Raw genomic sequence first — 17,167 nt, 5'->3', positions numbered from 1 at the left:
GAGAATAGGATCACTCAAAGATCAGCAAGGCGGCCTTTGTGTGGAGCCACAGAAAATGGGGGATAGACTAAATGAGTATTTTGCATCAGTATTTACTGTGGAGAAGGACATGGAAGATATAGACTGTAGGGAAATAGATGGTGACATCTTGCAAAATGTCCAGATTACAGAGGAGGAAGTGCTGGATGTCTTGAAACAAGAAAGATGGATAAATCCCCAGGACCTGATCAGGTGTACCCGAGAACTCTGTGGGAAGCTAGAGAAGTGATTGCTGGGCCTCTTGCTGAGATATTTCTGTCATTGATAGTCACAGGTGAGGTGCCGGAAGACTGGTGGTTGGCAAACGTGGTGCCACTGTTTAAGAATACTGGTAAGGACAAGCCAGGGAACTATAGACCGGGTGAGCCTGACCTTGGTGGTGGGCAAGTTGTTGGAGGGAATCCTAAGGGACAGGATGTACATGTATTTGGAAAGGCAAGGACTGATTTGGGATAGTCAACATGGCTTTGTGTGTGGGAAATCATGTCTCACAAACTTGATTGAGTTTTTTGAAGAAGTAACAAAGAAGATTGATGAGGGCAGAGCAGTAGATGTGATCTATATGGACTTCAGTAAGGCGTTTGACAAGGTTCCCCATGACAGACTGATTAGCAAGGTTAGATCTCATGGAATACAGGGAGAACTAGCCATTTGGATACAGAACTGGCTCAAAGGTAGAAGACAGAGGGTGGTGGTGGAGGGTTGTTTTTCAGACTGGAGGCCTGTGACCAGTGGAGTGCCACAAGGATCGGTGCTGGGCCCTCTACCTTTTGTCATTTACATAAATGAATTGGATGCGAGCATAAGAGGTACAGTTAGTAAGTTTGCAGGTGACACCAAAATTGCAGGTGTAGTGGACAGCGAAGAGGGTTACCTCAGATTACAACAGGATCTGGACCAGATGGGCCAGTGGGCTGAGAAGTGGCAGATGGAGTTTAATTCAGATAAATGCGAGGTGCTGCATTTTGGGAAAGCAAATCTTATCAGGACTTATACACTTAATGGTAAGGTCCTAGGGAGTGTTGCTGAACAAAGAGACCTTGGAATGCAGGTTCATAGCTCCTTGAAAGTCGAGCCGCAGGTAGATAGGATAGTGAAGAAGGCGTTTGGTAGGCTTTCCTTTATTGGTCAGAGTATTGAGTACAGGGAGGTCATGTTGTGGCTATACAGGACATTGGTTAGGCCATTGTTGGAATATTGTGTGCAATTCTGGTCTCCTTCCTATCAGAAAGATGTTGTGAAACTTGAAAGGGTTCAGAAAAGATTTACAAGGATGTTGCCAGGGTAGGAGGATCTGAGCTACAGTGAGAGGCTGAACAGGCTGGGGCTGTTTTCCCTGGAGCATCGGAGGCTGAGGAATGACCTTATAGAGGTTTATAAAATTATGAGGGGCATGGATAGGATAAATAGACAAAGTCTTTTCCCTGAGGTCAGGGAGTCCAGAACTAGAGGGCATAGGTTTAGGGTGAGAGGGGAAAGATAGAAATGAGACCTAAGGGGCAACTTTTTCAAGCAGTGTGTGGTACATGTATGGAATGAGCTGCCAGAGGATGCGGTGGAGGCTGGTACAATTGCAACATTTAAGAGGCATTTGGATGGGTATATGAATAAGAAGGGTTTGGAGGGATATGGGCCGGGTGCTGGCAGGTGGGACTAGATTGGGTTGGGATATCTGGTCGGCAAGGACAGGTTGGACCGAAGGGTCTGTTTCCATGCTGTACATCTCTATGAATTAACTATCAGTCGTCATCCAAAATGTGCTTTGTAATCATATCTGTACCAGATTCCATTTGCCATCTAGTTGGCAACAGTGTCTTAGATGACATCAACTGTTTTCCATTAATTGGTATTATTGCAAATATGAAAAGCTTTGACAAATGAATATTTTTCAGCGAGACTTATAATATAAAATGCTGTATTGCGGCAGAGTAAGTCGCTACATTTGGGGTTCCTCTGCTCCACCGATTCTTTTTTTCCCTTTTTTTTAAAAACTTCAGCTTACCAGAGATGAATGGAGGAGACCAGAGGTCATGTCAAGTCCCAGAGACGGTCCCCAGGTGTGGGAGCAGAGAGCCAAGGCAAGGCCTGGAGACATGTCGTGGTGGCAGGTCTGTGGGAGCAGATAGCTAGGATTAGGTCCAGAGGCGTGTCCTAGTGGCAAGTCTGTGGGAGCAGAGAGCCAGGGTGAGGCACAGAGGCGTGTCTGTGGGAGTGGTGAGCCAGGGTGAGGCCCAGAGGCGTGTCTGTGAGAGCAGAGAGCCAGGATGAGGCCCAGAGACGTGTCTGTGGGAGCAGAGAGCCAGGGTTAGGCCCAGAGACGTGTCTGTGGGAGCAGACAGCTAGGGTTAGGTCCAGAGATGTGTCCTGGTGGCGGGTCTATGGGAGCAGAGAGCCAGGGTTAGAGCCAGTGGAGTGTCTGTGGGAGCAGACAGCCAGGCTTAGGTCCAGAGATGTGTCCTGGTGGCGGGTCTGTGGGAGCAGAGAGCCAGGGTTAGAGCCAGTGGAGTGTCTGTGGGAGCAGACAGCCAGGCTTAGGTCCAGAGATGTGTCCTGGTGGCGGGTCTGTGGGAGCAGAGAGCCAGGGTTAGGCCCAGAGGTGTGCTGTGGGAGCAGAGAGCCAGGGTTAGGCCCAGAGGCGTTTCTGTGGGAGCAGAGAGCCAGGGTTAAGCCCAGAGGCGTGTCCTGGTGGTGGGTCTGTGGGAGCAGAGAGCCAGGGTTAGGCCCAGAGGCGTGTCTATGGGAGTGGTGAGTCCAAGCGAGTCCCAAGGACTTGGTGTATCGACTAAAAATTGAGGGCTTTTTAAAAAAGTAAACATCTCTATTCTTTGTTCTGATGCTGAACTTCATTTATGTTTCAGTGTGCAAGTCTATAACAAACATTTAAGTATTCTGTACCCAGGTACTCTGTACCTAAGATGGCGCCAAAGCAGCGACATTGCAAACTTTTCACTCCACTCATTCGAGTACATGGAACAATAAAGACTATTCTATTTCTATTCTATTGAGTTTGTTAGAAAAAATACTCTCTCAATCCACAAATTCAGTTTACACACACCAAAATAAAATCAAGAACTGCGGATGCTGGAGATCTGGAACAAGAACATTAGTTGCCTGAAAACCTCAGCAGATCTGACAGTATCCATGGAGAGAGAAAAACAGAGTTAAGATTTTGAGTCCAGTGACCTTTCTTCAGAACTCTAGAGTCTAACACTGGACTGGAAACTGCCAGATCTGCTGACTCTTCTTTTCAGTAATTTTTGGTTTTGTGCATACCAATCTCCTTCATGAAGGTTGAAGTATTGAAACAAGATGAGAAGGAATTTTGAAGTGCAGCAACCAATTTGCACCATTGAAAATACCATGAACACCATGAATGTCAGGAGTCTAGTCAATCTGTTTTTGATAGTTATTCAATATTGCAATGACATTTTCTTCCTGAACTGCAAGAACAGGTAAAGCATGCTCCAGTTTAACAACTGGTCTTGAGAATGATAGCTCCATCAATGCAATATTGTATTGAAATCCCAATCTAAATTACGTATATCTTCAAACCATGTCCTTGTGAGTGAACTGAACTGTAATTAACTAATATCAGATAATGTCTTTACAATGGTGTCTGTCTTCAAGTCCATTGGTCAGAGCATTGAGTAGAAAAGTTGGGACGTCATGTTACAGTTGTACAGGACATTGGAGAGGCCACTTTTGGAGTACTGTGTACAGTTCTGGTCGACTTGCTGTAGGAAGGATACAATATTTAAAATACCCTTTGGACAGATACGTGAATAGGAAAGGTTTGGAGGGATAGGGGCCTAATGCAGGAAAATGGGACTAGTTTACTTTGGGAAACTTGGTCAGCTTGAATGAGTTGGACCCAAGGGTCTGTTTTCATGCTGTGTGACTCAGACTGAAACAAACATTATTTTTGCTGAACAGTTCATTGCAATGACAACCAAATAACTTGGGGCTGAATAAAATGTTGGTGTTGTCATGTGAGCTTTTGTTTATAGTGGAAACAACATGAAATATGGCACTAAAATATCATCATCTTCTGCATTCCTGTTAGTGGATGAGTTTGCATGCTTTGCAAAAGCTGCCATATTTAGGTTATTTTTGAACAATTTGTTGCTAAGGGAACTTCATAGAGTCATGCAACACAGAAACAAACCCTTTGGTCCAACCAGTCCATGCAGAACATAATCCCAAAATAAACTAGTCCCATCTGCCCGCTCCTGGCCCATATCCCTCCAAAACATTCCTATTCATGTACCTATCCAAATGTCTTTTAAACGTTGTAATTGTACCCATATCCACCACTTCCTCAGGAAGTTCATTCTATATGCAACCCACCCGCTGTGTAAAAGATTTTCCTCTCATGTCTTTTTAAAATCTCTCCTCTCACCTTAAAAACGTGCCCCCTAGTCTTGAAATCCCCCATCCTAGGGAAAAGACAACTACCATTAACACTATCTATACCTCTCATTATTTTATCAGCTTCTATAAGGTCGCCTCTCCACTTACTATGCTCCAGTGAAGAAGTCCCAGCCTATCCAGCGTTTTGTTATAACTCAAACTTTTCACACCTGGTAACGTCCTGGTAAATCTCTTCTGAACCCTCTCCGGCTTAATATCCTTCCTAAAAGTGGGCGAGCAGAACTGAACACAGTATTCCAGAAGAGGCCTCACCAATGTCCTGTATAACCTCAAAATGACTTCCCAACTCCTATATTCAAAGAACTAAGCAATGAAGGCAAGCATGCCAAATGCCTTTTTAACCCCCTGTCTGTATGTGATGTAAACTTCAAAGAATTATCTGTCTGCACCCATAGGTCTCACTGTTCTACAACACTACCCAATGTCCTTCTATTAATTGTATATGCCCCACCCTTGCTGGTTTTATCAAAATGCATTACCTTACATTTATCCAGATTGAACTCCATCAGTCCAGTGACCCATTTGATCAGGATCCCTTTGTCATCTTAGAAAATCTTCTTCATTGTCGACTATGCCACCAATTTTGGTGTCATCCACATCTTACTAACCGTGCTTTCTATATTCTCATTCAAATCATTTATATAAATGACAAACAAAAGAGGACCCAAAAACAATCCCTGTGGAACACTGCTGGTGACAGGCCTCCAGTCAGAAAAGCAATCCTCCAGCATTACTCTCTGTCTCCTGCTGCTAAGTCAATTATGTTTCCAACTGACCAGCTCACCCTGAAGCCCATCTGACCTAACTTTACTAATTAGTCTACCATCTGGAACCTTGTCAAAGGCTTTACTAAAATCCAAATAAACAATGTCTGCTGCTCTGTCATCATCAATTGTTTTGGTAGCTTCCTCAAAAAACTCAATCAAGTTTATGAGACATGATTTTCCTTGCACAAAACCATACTGACTATCCCTAATTAATTTTTTTCTATCTAAATGTCCATAAATCCTATCTTTTAAAATCACCTCCAACAATTTACCCACAATTGAAGTCAGACTCTCGGATCCAAAGTTCTCCAGGTTCTCCTTACAGCCTTTCTTATGCAAGGGAACAACATCCAGTCAACGTTACAACATCCAGTCATCCAGTCAACGTTACAACATCCAGTCATCAGGTTCCTCACCTGTACTTATAGACGATGCAAATATTTCTGCAAGGGGTCTCGCAATTTCCTCCCTTACTTCCCACAATGTCTGAGATACATTAGATCAGGTCCTGCAGATTTATCCATCTTCACATTCTCTAAGACCTCCCGAACTACTACTTCTGGAACTGATGTGTTTTTAAAACATCAAAGTTGATTTTTCTGCAATCGCTAGACTCCATTTCTTTCTCCACAGTAAAAACTGATGCGAAATATTAATCCCATCTCCTGAGCTTCAACACAAAGGCGACCTCCTTGATCTTTAAGAGGCCCAACCTCTCTCTAGTTGCCCTCTTGCTCTTAATTTATTTGTAGAATCACTTTGGAATATCCTTAACCTTATCTTCCAATGCTATCTCATATCCCCTCTTTGCCTTCCTGATTTCTTTCTTAAGAATGCCCCTACACCCTTTATATGACTGATATTCAGTTCAACCAATTGTCTATATCTAAACTAAAATTCTTTTATTCATGACTAGAACCTCACTATCTTTATTCATCCATTGTTCCTTAATTTTAGCAGCCTTACCTTTCACTCTAACAGGAACATAATGTCTCTGAACTCATGTCATGACACTGTTGAATGCCTCCCACTTGACAGTTATCCTTTTACCTGCAAACAATCTACTTCAATCAACTCTTGGAAGTACTAGTCTCATACCATTAAAATTTGCCTTACTCCATTTAGAAACTTTAATTTTTTTGGAAGGCTTATCCTTTTCCATAACTATTTTGAAACTAATAGAATTATGATCATTAGACCCAAAGTCTTCCTCCATTTTCATTTCAGTCGTCTGTCCTTGCTCATTCTAGTTTTCTTCCTTCTTTAGTAGGAGCGCCCACATATTGATGAAGAAAATTTTCTTGAAGACATTTGACAAATTCTTCACCATGGAGGAGAAAGTGAGGACTGCAGATGCTGGAGATCAGAGTCAAAAAGTGTGGTGCTGCAAAAAGCACAGCAGGTCATTCAGCATCCGATGAGCAGGAGAGTCGACGTATCAATTCCTGATGAAGAGCTTATGCTCGAAATGTCGACTCTCCTGCTCCTCAGATGCTGCCTGACTGGCTGTGCTTTTCCAGCACAAATTCTTCACCATCCAAATCTTTAACACTATGGTAGCCCCAGTAAATGTTTGGAAAATTAAAATCCCCCATTATTACAACCTTATTATGCTTACATATATCTGAGATCTCCCCACATTTTTGTTTCTCAATTTCCCACTTACTATTGGGGACCTATAGTATAATCCCATCAAAGTGATCTTTCCTTTCTTATTTCTAATTTCTATCCATATATTTTTACTGGCTGATTTTCCAAAAATATCTTCTCTAGTAATACACACAGCAGTAATGTGTCCCTTAATCAAAAATGCCACCCCCCCCCACTTTCTTCCCTCCTTTTCTATCCTTCCGATAACATCTAAAATCTGGAACACTGAATTGCCAGTCTTGTCCATCTCTCAGTCAAGTTTCTGTAATAGTTATGATGTCGCAATCCCATGTTCTTAAACATGCCCTGAGTTCATCAGTTTTACCCCGGCATTGAAATAAGCACAATTTAGTTCTTTGAAGTTACTACATACTCTGATGCTCTCTTGTCTTTCTTTTCAAGCTAATATATTCTCTTCATATTCAGAACCTTCCCCATCAATCCATTTACCCTGCTATTTAGAATTGCCTCCACTCCCACTCTATCAGTATAAAGTCTCCCTTTATAGAATGAGCGAATCTCCCTGCTTAGATATTGGTCCCTTTCCAGTTCAGGGTACACCCAACCTTTTTGAACAGGGCTTTTCGATACCAAAAGGCATTCCAATTGTCCAAAGACCTGAATCCATTAACAATGCAGCAGCTCTTCAGTCATTGATTTATCTCCTTTATCCTTTTGTTCCTTCCCTTGTTAAATTTGGCATTGGGAGTAAACTAGAAGTTACTATTTTTAAGGTTCTATTTCCTAACCTTCTGCCTCTTAAATTTACTCTGTACTACTTTAATCTTTTTCCTAGAAGTGTCATTCCTAACAAAGTGTAAAATAATTTCTGGCTTCTCAATCTCACCTTGAGCAATATGCTCAAAACATTTAGAGATGTCCTTGATCCTAGCACCAGGAAAGCAACCAATCATCCTAAGTTTATGCTGACTGCCACAGAATCTCCTGTCTATGTCCCTGACAGGACAGTCCCCATAACAACCCTATTGAATTTTGTCAAACACTGCCTAACATAAGAATCATTTTAAGTGTCCAATAATTGACTGCCCCTTCCATTTTCCTCAGAGGGTCTACCCCCTTCAACAGTTCCAAAAACTGAATATCTAGAAGAATAGTCAACAGAGATTTTTGAACTATCTTCTTACCTTTGCTGATGGTGACTTATCTATATGACTGATCCTGCTGCGTTACCACTTTTTAAAATCTATTAGCCATCTCACTCGGCACCTCATATTTGCCCTTAATTACATGAAGAATGAAAGAAAGAAATTTTCAATAATATCTGATATATAAAATAAATTAACTTTAATTATCTACAGAAATAATGTTAAAATGGAAAACATTAAAAAAACAAATATATAAAATTTAAATAAAATAAACCACGTAGCTGATTAACTGAACGAAAAACAACTCCTCTTCCATACATCATTTGAAGAAAAAATATCAGCTCCAGAGTTGACATGAGTATGAGTCCCCAAAATGAAAACACAACTCCTTATTTTTAAAAAACTGATCGGTTTTTCAAAACAAAGCAGCCTTAACAATGTAAAAAAAAAATTTAAAACATGTATCATCTTTTTTAACTTCTGAATTTAAAATAAAAAATAATGTCAACCAATCGTTATAGACCCCGAAAAGCTCATTTTAAAAAAAAGTCTGTTTGAAAAAAACTTAGAATGTTTTTGGGTTGTGTTTTTTTAATGTGAATGAAACAAAATGAAAAAAATTTTATCATAAGGAAACATAACTGTAAAAAAAGCTATAATAAATCTTTAACTAAGCCTGCAATCCCAGGAGCAGACGCAAGATCTGTGCTGCTCTGTAATACCATTTTGTTCATTCATTTTAGCAAGAGGTCAGCTGCAAAAATTCTGCAATGATTTGTTAAGAATAAGGAAATGCAATGTGTTATTCTGAAGCTTTATTTACAGCAAAAATTGCTGTCACTTCTGTTTACCTCCATGAATCAGTTTGTAATCAGAAAAATATATTGGTGTGTGAAAGATTTTATGCACTATGCTGCCATGAACTGAATAAATCATGACTATTGCTAAGGGCTTAAGTTGCAAGACGTCAGAGGTGTATAATATTTATTCACCTTCACTTGCTGCATGTTTCAAAGGGAGAAATTATATTTAGTGTCAAAATTGAGGAGTTGTTCTCCAAGTAGAAAAAACTCATTTCAGTTACTTATTTTTGTGTATGAGAAAGCCGCAATAAATTTGATCGCCATTAGTTATAGAAACTCAAATCCCACACTGAAGGAAGGCCTCACTGAAAATCTCGGCACTGGAAAATTTCACTCTTGTCTGTACAAAGCACGTTGTGCTATTTGTTTTGAAAACTGGAGGAAAATGATTTTCTTTGGAGTGTGCCTGACTATTTCAAAAGAGGTTTGTGGAAAACTTCATTTGTTTAAGAGCAGTTCCCTTCTCCCATCCCAGTTTTCAATTTCCTCTTGCATCCACTCTTGCTGCCTCCTTCCTACCCAGGTCAATGATTTACTCCCTTCCCTCACCAACCCCATTCCCGGAACTGGCAGATGCCTCCCCACCCCCACTCCCGAGCAGCAGGACCACACTACCCTTCCGAGCAGCAGACACCCACTTTATTAGAACTGGCAGTAAGAATCCCTGACCAGACAGTTCCCCAATTGGAAGTTATCTACAGGCCCCCAAACAGTAGTCTGGATGTCGGATGTAAGTTGAATCAGGAGCTGAAATTGGCCTGTCGCAAAGATGTTACTACAGTTGTTATGGGGGATTTCAACATGCAGGTAGACTGGGAGAATCAGGATGGTATTGGACCTCAAGAAAGAGACTTTGTGGAGTGCCTCCGAGATGGATTCTTAGAACAGCTGGTGCTAGAGCATACCAGGGAGAAGGCAATTCTGAATCTGGTATTGTACAACAAACCAGAATTGATCAGGGACCTCGAAGTGAAGGAGCCATTGGGAAGTAGTGACCATAATGCAATAAGTTTCAATCTGCAATTTGAGATGGAGAGGGTACAATCGGTAGTGACAATATTTCTGTTGAATGAAGGGAACTATGGAGCTATGAGGGAGGAGCTGGCCAAAGTTCAATGGTGCAATACCTTAGCAGGGATGACAGTGGAGGAACAATGGCGGATATTTCTGTGTATAATGCAGAAGATGCAGGATCAGTTCATTCCAAAAAGGGAGAAAGATCCTAGGAGGAGGCATGGGTGGCCATGGCTGACAAGGGAAGTTAAGAAACATATAAAGTTAAAAGGGAAAAAGTATAACATAGCAAAGATGAGTAGGAAAAAGGAGGACTGGGAAGCTTTTAAAGAGCAACAGAGGATTACTAAGAAGGAAATACACAGAGAAAAAATGAGGTACGAAGATAAACTGGCCAATAATATAAAGGAGAATAGTAAAACCTTTTTTAGGTATGTGAAAGGCAAAAAAATGGTTAAGACTAAAATTGGGCCCTTGAAGACAGAAACAGGGGAATATATTACGGGGAACAAAGAAATGGCAGAAGAATTGAATTGGTACTTCAGATCTGTGTTCACTGACAAAGACACAAGCAATCTCCCTGAGGTAACAGTGGCTGAAGGACCTGAACTTAAGGGAATTTATATTTGCCAGGAATTGGTGTTGGAGAGATTGTTAGGTCTGAAGGTTGATAAGTCCCCAGGGCCAAATGGTCTACATCCCAGGGTACTGAAGGAGGTGGCTCGAGAAATCATGGATGCTTGGGGATTATTTTCCAGAGTTCGGTAGATTTGGGATCAGTTCCTGCGGATTGGAGGGTGGCTAATGTTGTACCACTTTTTAAGAAAGGTGGGAGAGAGAAAGCAGGAAATTATAGACCAGTTAGTCTGACCTCAGTGGTGGGGAAGATGCTGTAGTCTTTTATAAAGGATGAAATTACAACACATCTGGATAGTAGTAACAGGATAGGTCAGAGTCAGCATGGACTTATGAAGGGGAAACCATGCTTGACTAATCTTCTGGAATTTTTTGAGGATGTAACTCTGAAGATGGACGAGGGAGATCCAGTAGATGTAGTGTACCTGGACTTTCAGAAAGCTTTTGATAAAGTCCCACATAGGACGTTAGTGAGAGAAATTAGGGCGCATGGTATTGGGGGCAAAGTACTATCTTGGATTGAAAGTTGGTTGGCTGACAGGAAACAAAGAGTAGTGATAAACGGCTCCATTTCAGAATGGCAGGCAGTGACGAGTGGGGTACCGCAGGGATCAGTGCTGGGACCGCAGCTTCTTACAATATATCTTAATGATATAGGAGATGGTATTAGTAATGACATTAGCAAATTGGCTGATGATACTAAGCTGGGTGGCAGGGTGAAATGTGAGGAGGATGTTACGAGATTACAGGGTGACCTGGACAGGTTAGTTGAGTGGTCAGATGCACTTTAATGTGGATAAATGTATGGTTATCCACTTTGGTGGCAAGAACAGGAAGGCAGATTACTACCCAAATGGAATCAATTTAGGTAAAGGGGCAGTACAAAGCGATCTGGGTGTTCTTGTACACCAGTCAATGAAGGTAAGCATGCAGGTACAGCAGGTAGTGAAGAAGGCTAATAGCATGCTGGCCTTCATAACAAGAGGGATTGAGTATAGAAGCAAAGAGGTTCTTCTGCAGCTGTACAGGGCCCTGGTGAGACCTTACCTGGAGTACTGTGTGCAGTTCCGGTCTCCAAATTTGAGGAAAGACATTCTGGCTATTGAGGGAGTGCAGCGTAGGTTCACGAGGTCAATTCCTGGAATGACGGGACTACCTTATGCTGAAAGACTGGAGTGACTGGGCTTGTATACCCTTGAGTTTAGAAGACTGAGAGGGGATCTGATTGAGACGTATAAGATTATTAAAGGATTGGACATTCTGGAGGCAGGAAACATGTTTCCGCTGATGGGTGAGTGCCGAACCAGAGGACACAGCTTAAAAATACGGGGTAGACCACTTAGGACAGAGATGAGGAGAAACTTCTTCACCCAGAGAGTGGTGGCTGTGTGGAATGCTCTGCCCCAGAGGGCAGGGGAGGCCCAGTCTCTGGATTCATTTAAGAAAGAGTTTGATTGAGCTCTCAAGGATTGTGGAATCAAGGGTTATGGCGATAAGGCAGGAACAGGATACTGATTAAGGATGATTAACCATGATCATATTGATTAGATTACATTACATTACATTACAATGTGGAAACAGGCCCTTCGGTCCAACAAGTCCACACCAACCTGCCGAAAAATGGTGGTGCAGGCTTGAAGGGCAGAATGGCCTACTCCTGCACCTATTGTCTATTGTCAATCTTGACCGTGTCCTCCCACTGCTCGCTCACTTTATTTCCTTTGTTATTTACTTACCCTACTCACTGCTCATCTGGTTATGGGTTATTTCTCTCCCACGTTTGCTGTCTATAGGCTCACGACTGAACCTCTCCGCAGCAAAGGCAAGAGAGAGCCCACATGTGATGTGAGGAGCAGCGTCTCACTGATTCAACTGACAGGGCAGTTGCTCCAGTTGGTTGAGCTGTAAACATGTTTTCCTGGCTTTTTGGGGAAATTAGGGATGAATATGTATTGAGCACTGCTGTATAAACTTGTCCAAAGCTACTCTTAGAGACAAGATGGCATATACAGATGAGGTACAATGGGTGACTTTTGTTTCAATGGCATTGTGATGTAGAATTGGCAATGTGTGTTTGGTAGAAACCATATTCATGATTTTATGACCTCAATTGTTCAGGGATAGAATGTATACTATACGTGGTACATATGTGCTATGCTGCTGTGACTATCTATAAAATATCTTTTTGCATAAAGAAATAATAGTATTTTTTGGGCTTTGCTTTTAAGACAGTCACAGTCCTTATTGATCAGGAGGCTTTACATCAAATTCGGTGAGCATTGGTTTGAAATGAAAGATGTTAATAATGTTAGTAGTAAGGATGGAAGAATCTCCCTGTAAAGCATTTAGGATTGTATGCCATTTTGCTAGAATGTCTATTTCCTTAATTGCTATGACTGAAATTTGATTTGCCTCCTGTGATTTAATTTGTACATGCAGCATAATTGAACACACAAGTGCATAAACAACTTATTTGCATAACATATCAGTCTTCAGATTTATTCCCACCCACTGCTAATTTTATCTCCCTTCAGTCTCCAGATCCAGCTGATCCTAATCCAAATACCCACTGATTTGACAGTCAGAATAAAAGAATATTTTGTAGGTTAAAAGAACAGAGTTAAGTAACTAAAGAATCAACATCTGTCCTTATTTCGACATAATATGCAGTGCTATATTCTTCTGGGCATTTAGAAATGTTTTTCCGGAGTTGAACAATGCAGTTTACTTCCATGTTTTTCAAAACTCAAAACTTCTTTTTTCAAAATTGCAAAGGAGAAAGCTGTTTCAAGTGGAATGGAGTACATAATGTAAGCAAAATATTTTCTTTAAATATTTTCTGTCTTCAAAATGGGATAAGGGTATTTAATTTTGGCAGCTTGAATTAGGTTGAGGTTTTTTTTCTGAATGTGACTGAATTCTGGGCCAGGAAGAGGCTGAATAAATAGATAATTCCAAAAGAGAGTTAAAAATCTGACCACACACACACACACACACACGTTTGTGGGGTGAATTTGTACTTGCAGAATTATATATTCTTTTGCTCAAAAACTGCATGAATCCATGTAAGATTCTGTAAGTCCCTTTTTTAGATGAGAATCAATCTGAACATTGGGGCACAGACAGCCTCACACAGGGCACTTCACTCCTTCAGTGCATTATCTGGGCCAACATGGTACCTATTGTTAAAGTTCACGTGAAAATGTAACTTTAAGAAAGCTCTGGAATTTTTACATATGAAAGAACTGAAACCAACATGCCCATTCTAAAAGATGAGAGACTTAATAAACAATCCAGGTCTTTTTCAATATATAATTTCAGTTACATCATACTGAAAACTTTTGATATAAATCTGTGTCCTATGATCTACTCCACAACCACCTGATGAAGGAGCAGTGCTCCAAAAGCTAGAGCTTCCAAATAAACCAAATGAACTATAACCTGGTGTTGTGAGATTTTTAACTTTGTGCAACCCAGTCCAACTCCGGCATCTCCAAATCATTACAAAAGAAGGGGAACCTGGGGACTGTGCACTTTACAAGTAGCAAAGTGTCAAAGTAAGTGCTGTTACTTTGTGTTTTACCTTCTTAGCAGTGTCGTGTGAAGCAACTGAAAGGGCTGTACCTTCCAGATCACATGAGACATGTGTCCTCTCAAAGAACGGTAAAATGACAAATGCAACTAAGTCTTTCAAGAATGTCAAGATCAAAGACTTTCAGAGAAATTTCAATTTCAAAAACGGGCTCAGCGGTCTTCTTAAAATTTGTGGGTTTATTGGGTAGGAACCAATTCTTCTTTTGAAAAAACCTTTCAATTTCACAAGCTGATGTTATGTAAATAATAGGGAAAAGCTTTCTTTCATCTTTTGAAAATTAATATTTGAAAATTGGAATGCTATCTGTGGATTGTCAGTCAAGTTTCCAATTCCCTTCTAATGATCAAGCAATTACCCAAGCAAAACGTTTTCAAATCAGCTCTACTAATTATATATCCAGTATCAGGTTTACTTTGTAATCTAACAGGATTTTCTTTCTCTGGAAGTTAGCTGTAAACCATCAATGAAATATTCTGTGATTCTATCACAATTATTAACAGTGTTATGAACATTAACATTTGCCAGCTGCAAAGAGTTTTTGTTATCATCCAAAGTTGATAAAGAACAGAGTGAATGACTAATTTCAAATCCGATAAAATAAAGTCTTATATTTAAGAAATGCCTTTCATGACCTTGAAGTGCTTTTGAAACACAGCCATTGTTGTCCTGCTTTCTTAGTATCTTCTACATTCACCTGAAAGGCAGATACAACATCGGTTTAACTTCTCATCCAAAATACAGTACCTCTGACAGTAGCGCTACGTTAGTATTGCACTGGAATGTCGGCAATTTTGGACTCAGTTTCTCGAGTGACCCTTGAACTGGGCATCAGTGACTCCTAGGTGAGAGTTAGTTAGTGCAGCTATTGCATAATTAGCAAGGCATTCATTATGGTATTTCGTTGTCGAACCATTATTATCTTGAAACTCTGCTATCTATCCAAATGCACTTTTTCAAAGAATTAAAATATCCCCTTTTAGTGGGGAATCTTTCTTTGAGAGCTAATATATGTTTCTTGACGTTATGATAGTTGACTACCCTTCAAAAAGGATTTCATTTCCAATTAAAAAAAAGCATTTTGGGAGGAGATTTCAGTGTTAACAATAAAAAACAACAAAGAGTAGAGATAAGCTTTTTCCTAGGGTGAAGGATTCAGTAATGAGAGGTCACACTTTTCAAGGTGTTAGGTGAAAAGTTTAATGGGGATACACGTGGCAAATACTTTACGCAGAGGGTGGTGAGTGACTGTGCCTGCCTCTACTACCAGCAGAGGTAGTAGAGGCAGGCACAGTAGATTCACTTAAGATGTGTCTGGACAGATGCCTGAGTAGGTGGGGAGCAGAGGGATACAGATGCTTAGGAACTGGGCGACAGTTTTAGACAGTAGACTTGGATCGGCTCAGGCTTGGTGGTCCGAAGGGCCTGTTTCTGGGCTGTAAATTTTCTTTGTTCTTTGAGATTTCAGTGTTCCTAAATAGCTAACTTGCATTATGTGTAAGTTGAACACAGGAAACATTTGAGGCATTTCAGAGAAAGGGGAAAAAAGAATTATGAATACCTAAAAGATTGATAGCAATAGAGCTGGGACTGAGGTAATCAAAAGATACTAAGGGGTCTGGTCAGGGAGTGTCCAAGAGTAGCTGAAGGACGGGGAAGGGAGCAGACACTTAGAAGAACAGACTGGGGAGAAGGTACAAGATTTGTGAAGATTACAGAGAAAGACTGCAACAAAATCTTGAAGGGATTTGAGCATTTTAAATCCAATGCTTTGGAGCCCCCAAGGATCCGTTGTATGTGAACAAAGTAATGAATGTTGGGCAAGTAGCATAGAATTTGCATGGTCATTGTGAAGAGCATGATTTAATCTGAACCCAGACATACATAAAGAAGAGTGCTGCAGCACTGGAGACAGTTGAAGGAGCAGAAGTCTGCAGTTAAGACAATAAGATATTGTTTGAAACTTAGCTTACAATGTCATGGTTTGCTTTCTCATATTAATCTTGAAAAAAATGGCTTGAAGGGAGAGTCAGTCAGCAACACTAATGCCATTTATAATGGGGATCAAAAACAATTAAAGGATATTATGACTCCTCAAGCAGACTAACAGAATGGAGCTGGCTGTGGGGTTAGTTGGTTATGTCATTTTATAGGATGAGGATTTATTTTCAAATTATTGCTGTCTTGTCTTTTTATATGTTTGGAATCAACTGAAAATTAACATCTGAAAATGATGATTTGTATTCCTAGAATCCAGATAGAAACCTATTTGACACTAATTAGTCTCTAAACTTGGATTTGTTTTAACAATTCAAAATGGCTCGAATCAATGTTTTAATTTGTTTATTTTTTTCAACCTTATTTCCCAACAGACCTATGGAGTGACCAGTCATTTCAGACTGACCCTGATCTCCCACCAGGTTGGAAGAAGATCAATGATGTGGCTGGCATCTATTATTGGCATATACCAACAGGCACCACCCAATGGGAGCGGCCAGTATCCGCATCAGCCGAGGCTTCAGACATACAGAAAGAATCATTGAGTTCCATTACTCCTTCTCCAACTCCAGAAAATGAGGTAACACCTTTTGGGTGCTTCCACTTTTGATTTTTATGATTTTTTTTGTTAGCATATCCAAAATCAACCGTCGAAGGGTAAGGCAATTTGTTTTGTTCAAATTATCCTTCTCTCCATTTCCTACCATTTCTGATCTTCACACATGCGGACTCTGGTTGAAAGGGTGACTTGTTTTCTGAACTTTGCCTTTGCAATAATTGGCCAACAGGTGCTGCAGATGACCGGTGTTTGTCTACTTCCCCACTGAGGTGCTATCTGTTTGATTTTTTTAAAAACAAAAATGTAAATTTATGTTTGATCAATAAATATAGCTCAATCGTAGTTCAAAAACATAGCCACCAAATTTATAGTTCATGAACAATTCAATTTTAGGTTTTTCTGGTTAACCTAAGTGAACATGTTTTATTCTGTTGTGTGGATGTTTTCTCTGAGAGTTGTTACCATTAATGCAGATTAATAACACATAAATGTATCTTCTGCCACTTGCTTAG

The 17,167-nt window shown here is 40.5% G+C and overlaps 1 protein-coding gene across 6 annotated transcripts in view; it reads left to right on the top strand.

The window, feature by feature from the left end:
- The window catches only part of LOC140475997 (amyloid beta precursor protein binding family B member 2-like), a 268,491-nt gene that overhangs the window by 146,099 nt on the left and 105,225 nt on the right, over positions 1 to 17,167 (top strand). For all 6 annotated transcript variants that reach the window (XM_072567920.1, XM_072567917.1, XM_072567911.1 and 3 more), the window contains one exon: positions 16,471 to 16,676. In XM_072567920.1, coding sequence (XP_072424021.1) covers positions 16,471 to 16,676 — 206 coding nt within the window. The remainder of the gene's footprint in view (positions 1 to 16,470; positions 16,677 to 17,167) is intronic.

Source organism: Chiloscyllium punctatum, chromosome 1, assembly GCF_047496795.1.
Source record: "Chiloscyllium punctatum isolate Juve2018m chromosome 1, sChiPun1.3, whole genome shotgun sequence".
Lineage (NCBI taxonomy): Eukaryota > Metazoa > Chordata > Chondrichthyes > Orectolobiformes > Hemiscylliidae > Chiloscyllium > Chiloscyllium punctatum.
The sequence above is the reverse complement of the archived record's forward strand: the minus strand, read 5'-3'. Positions and strand labels throughout refer to the sequence as shown.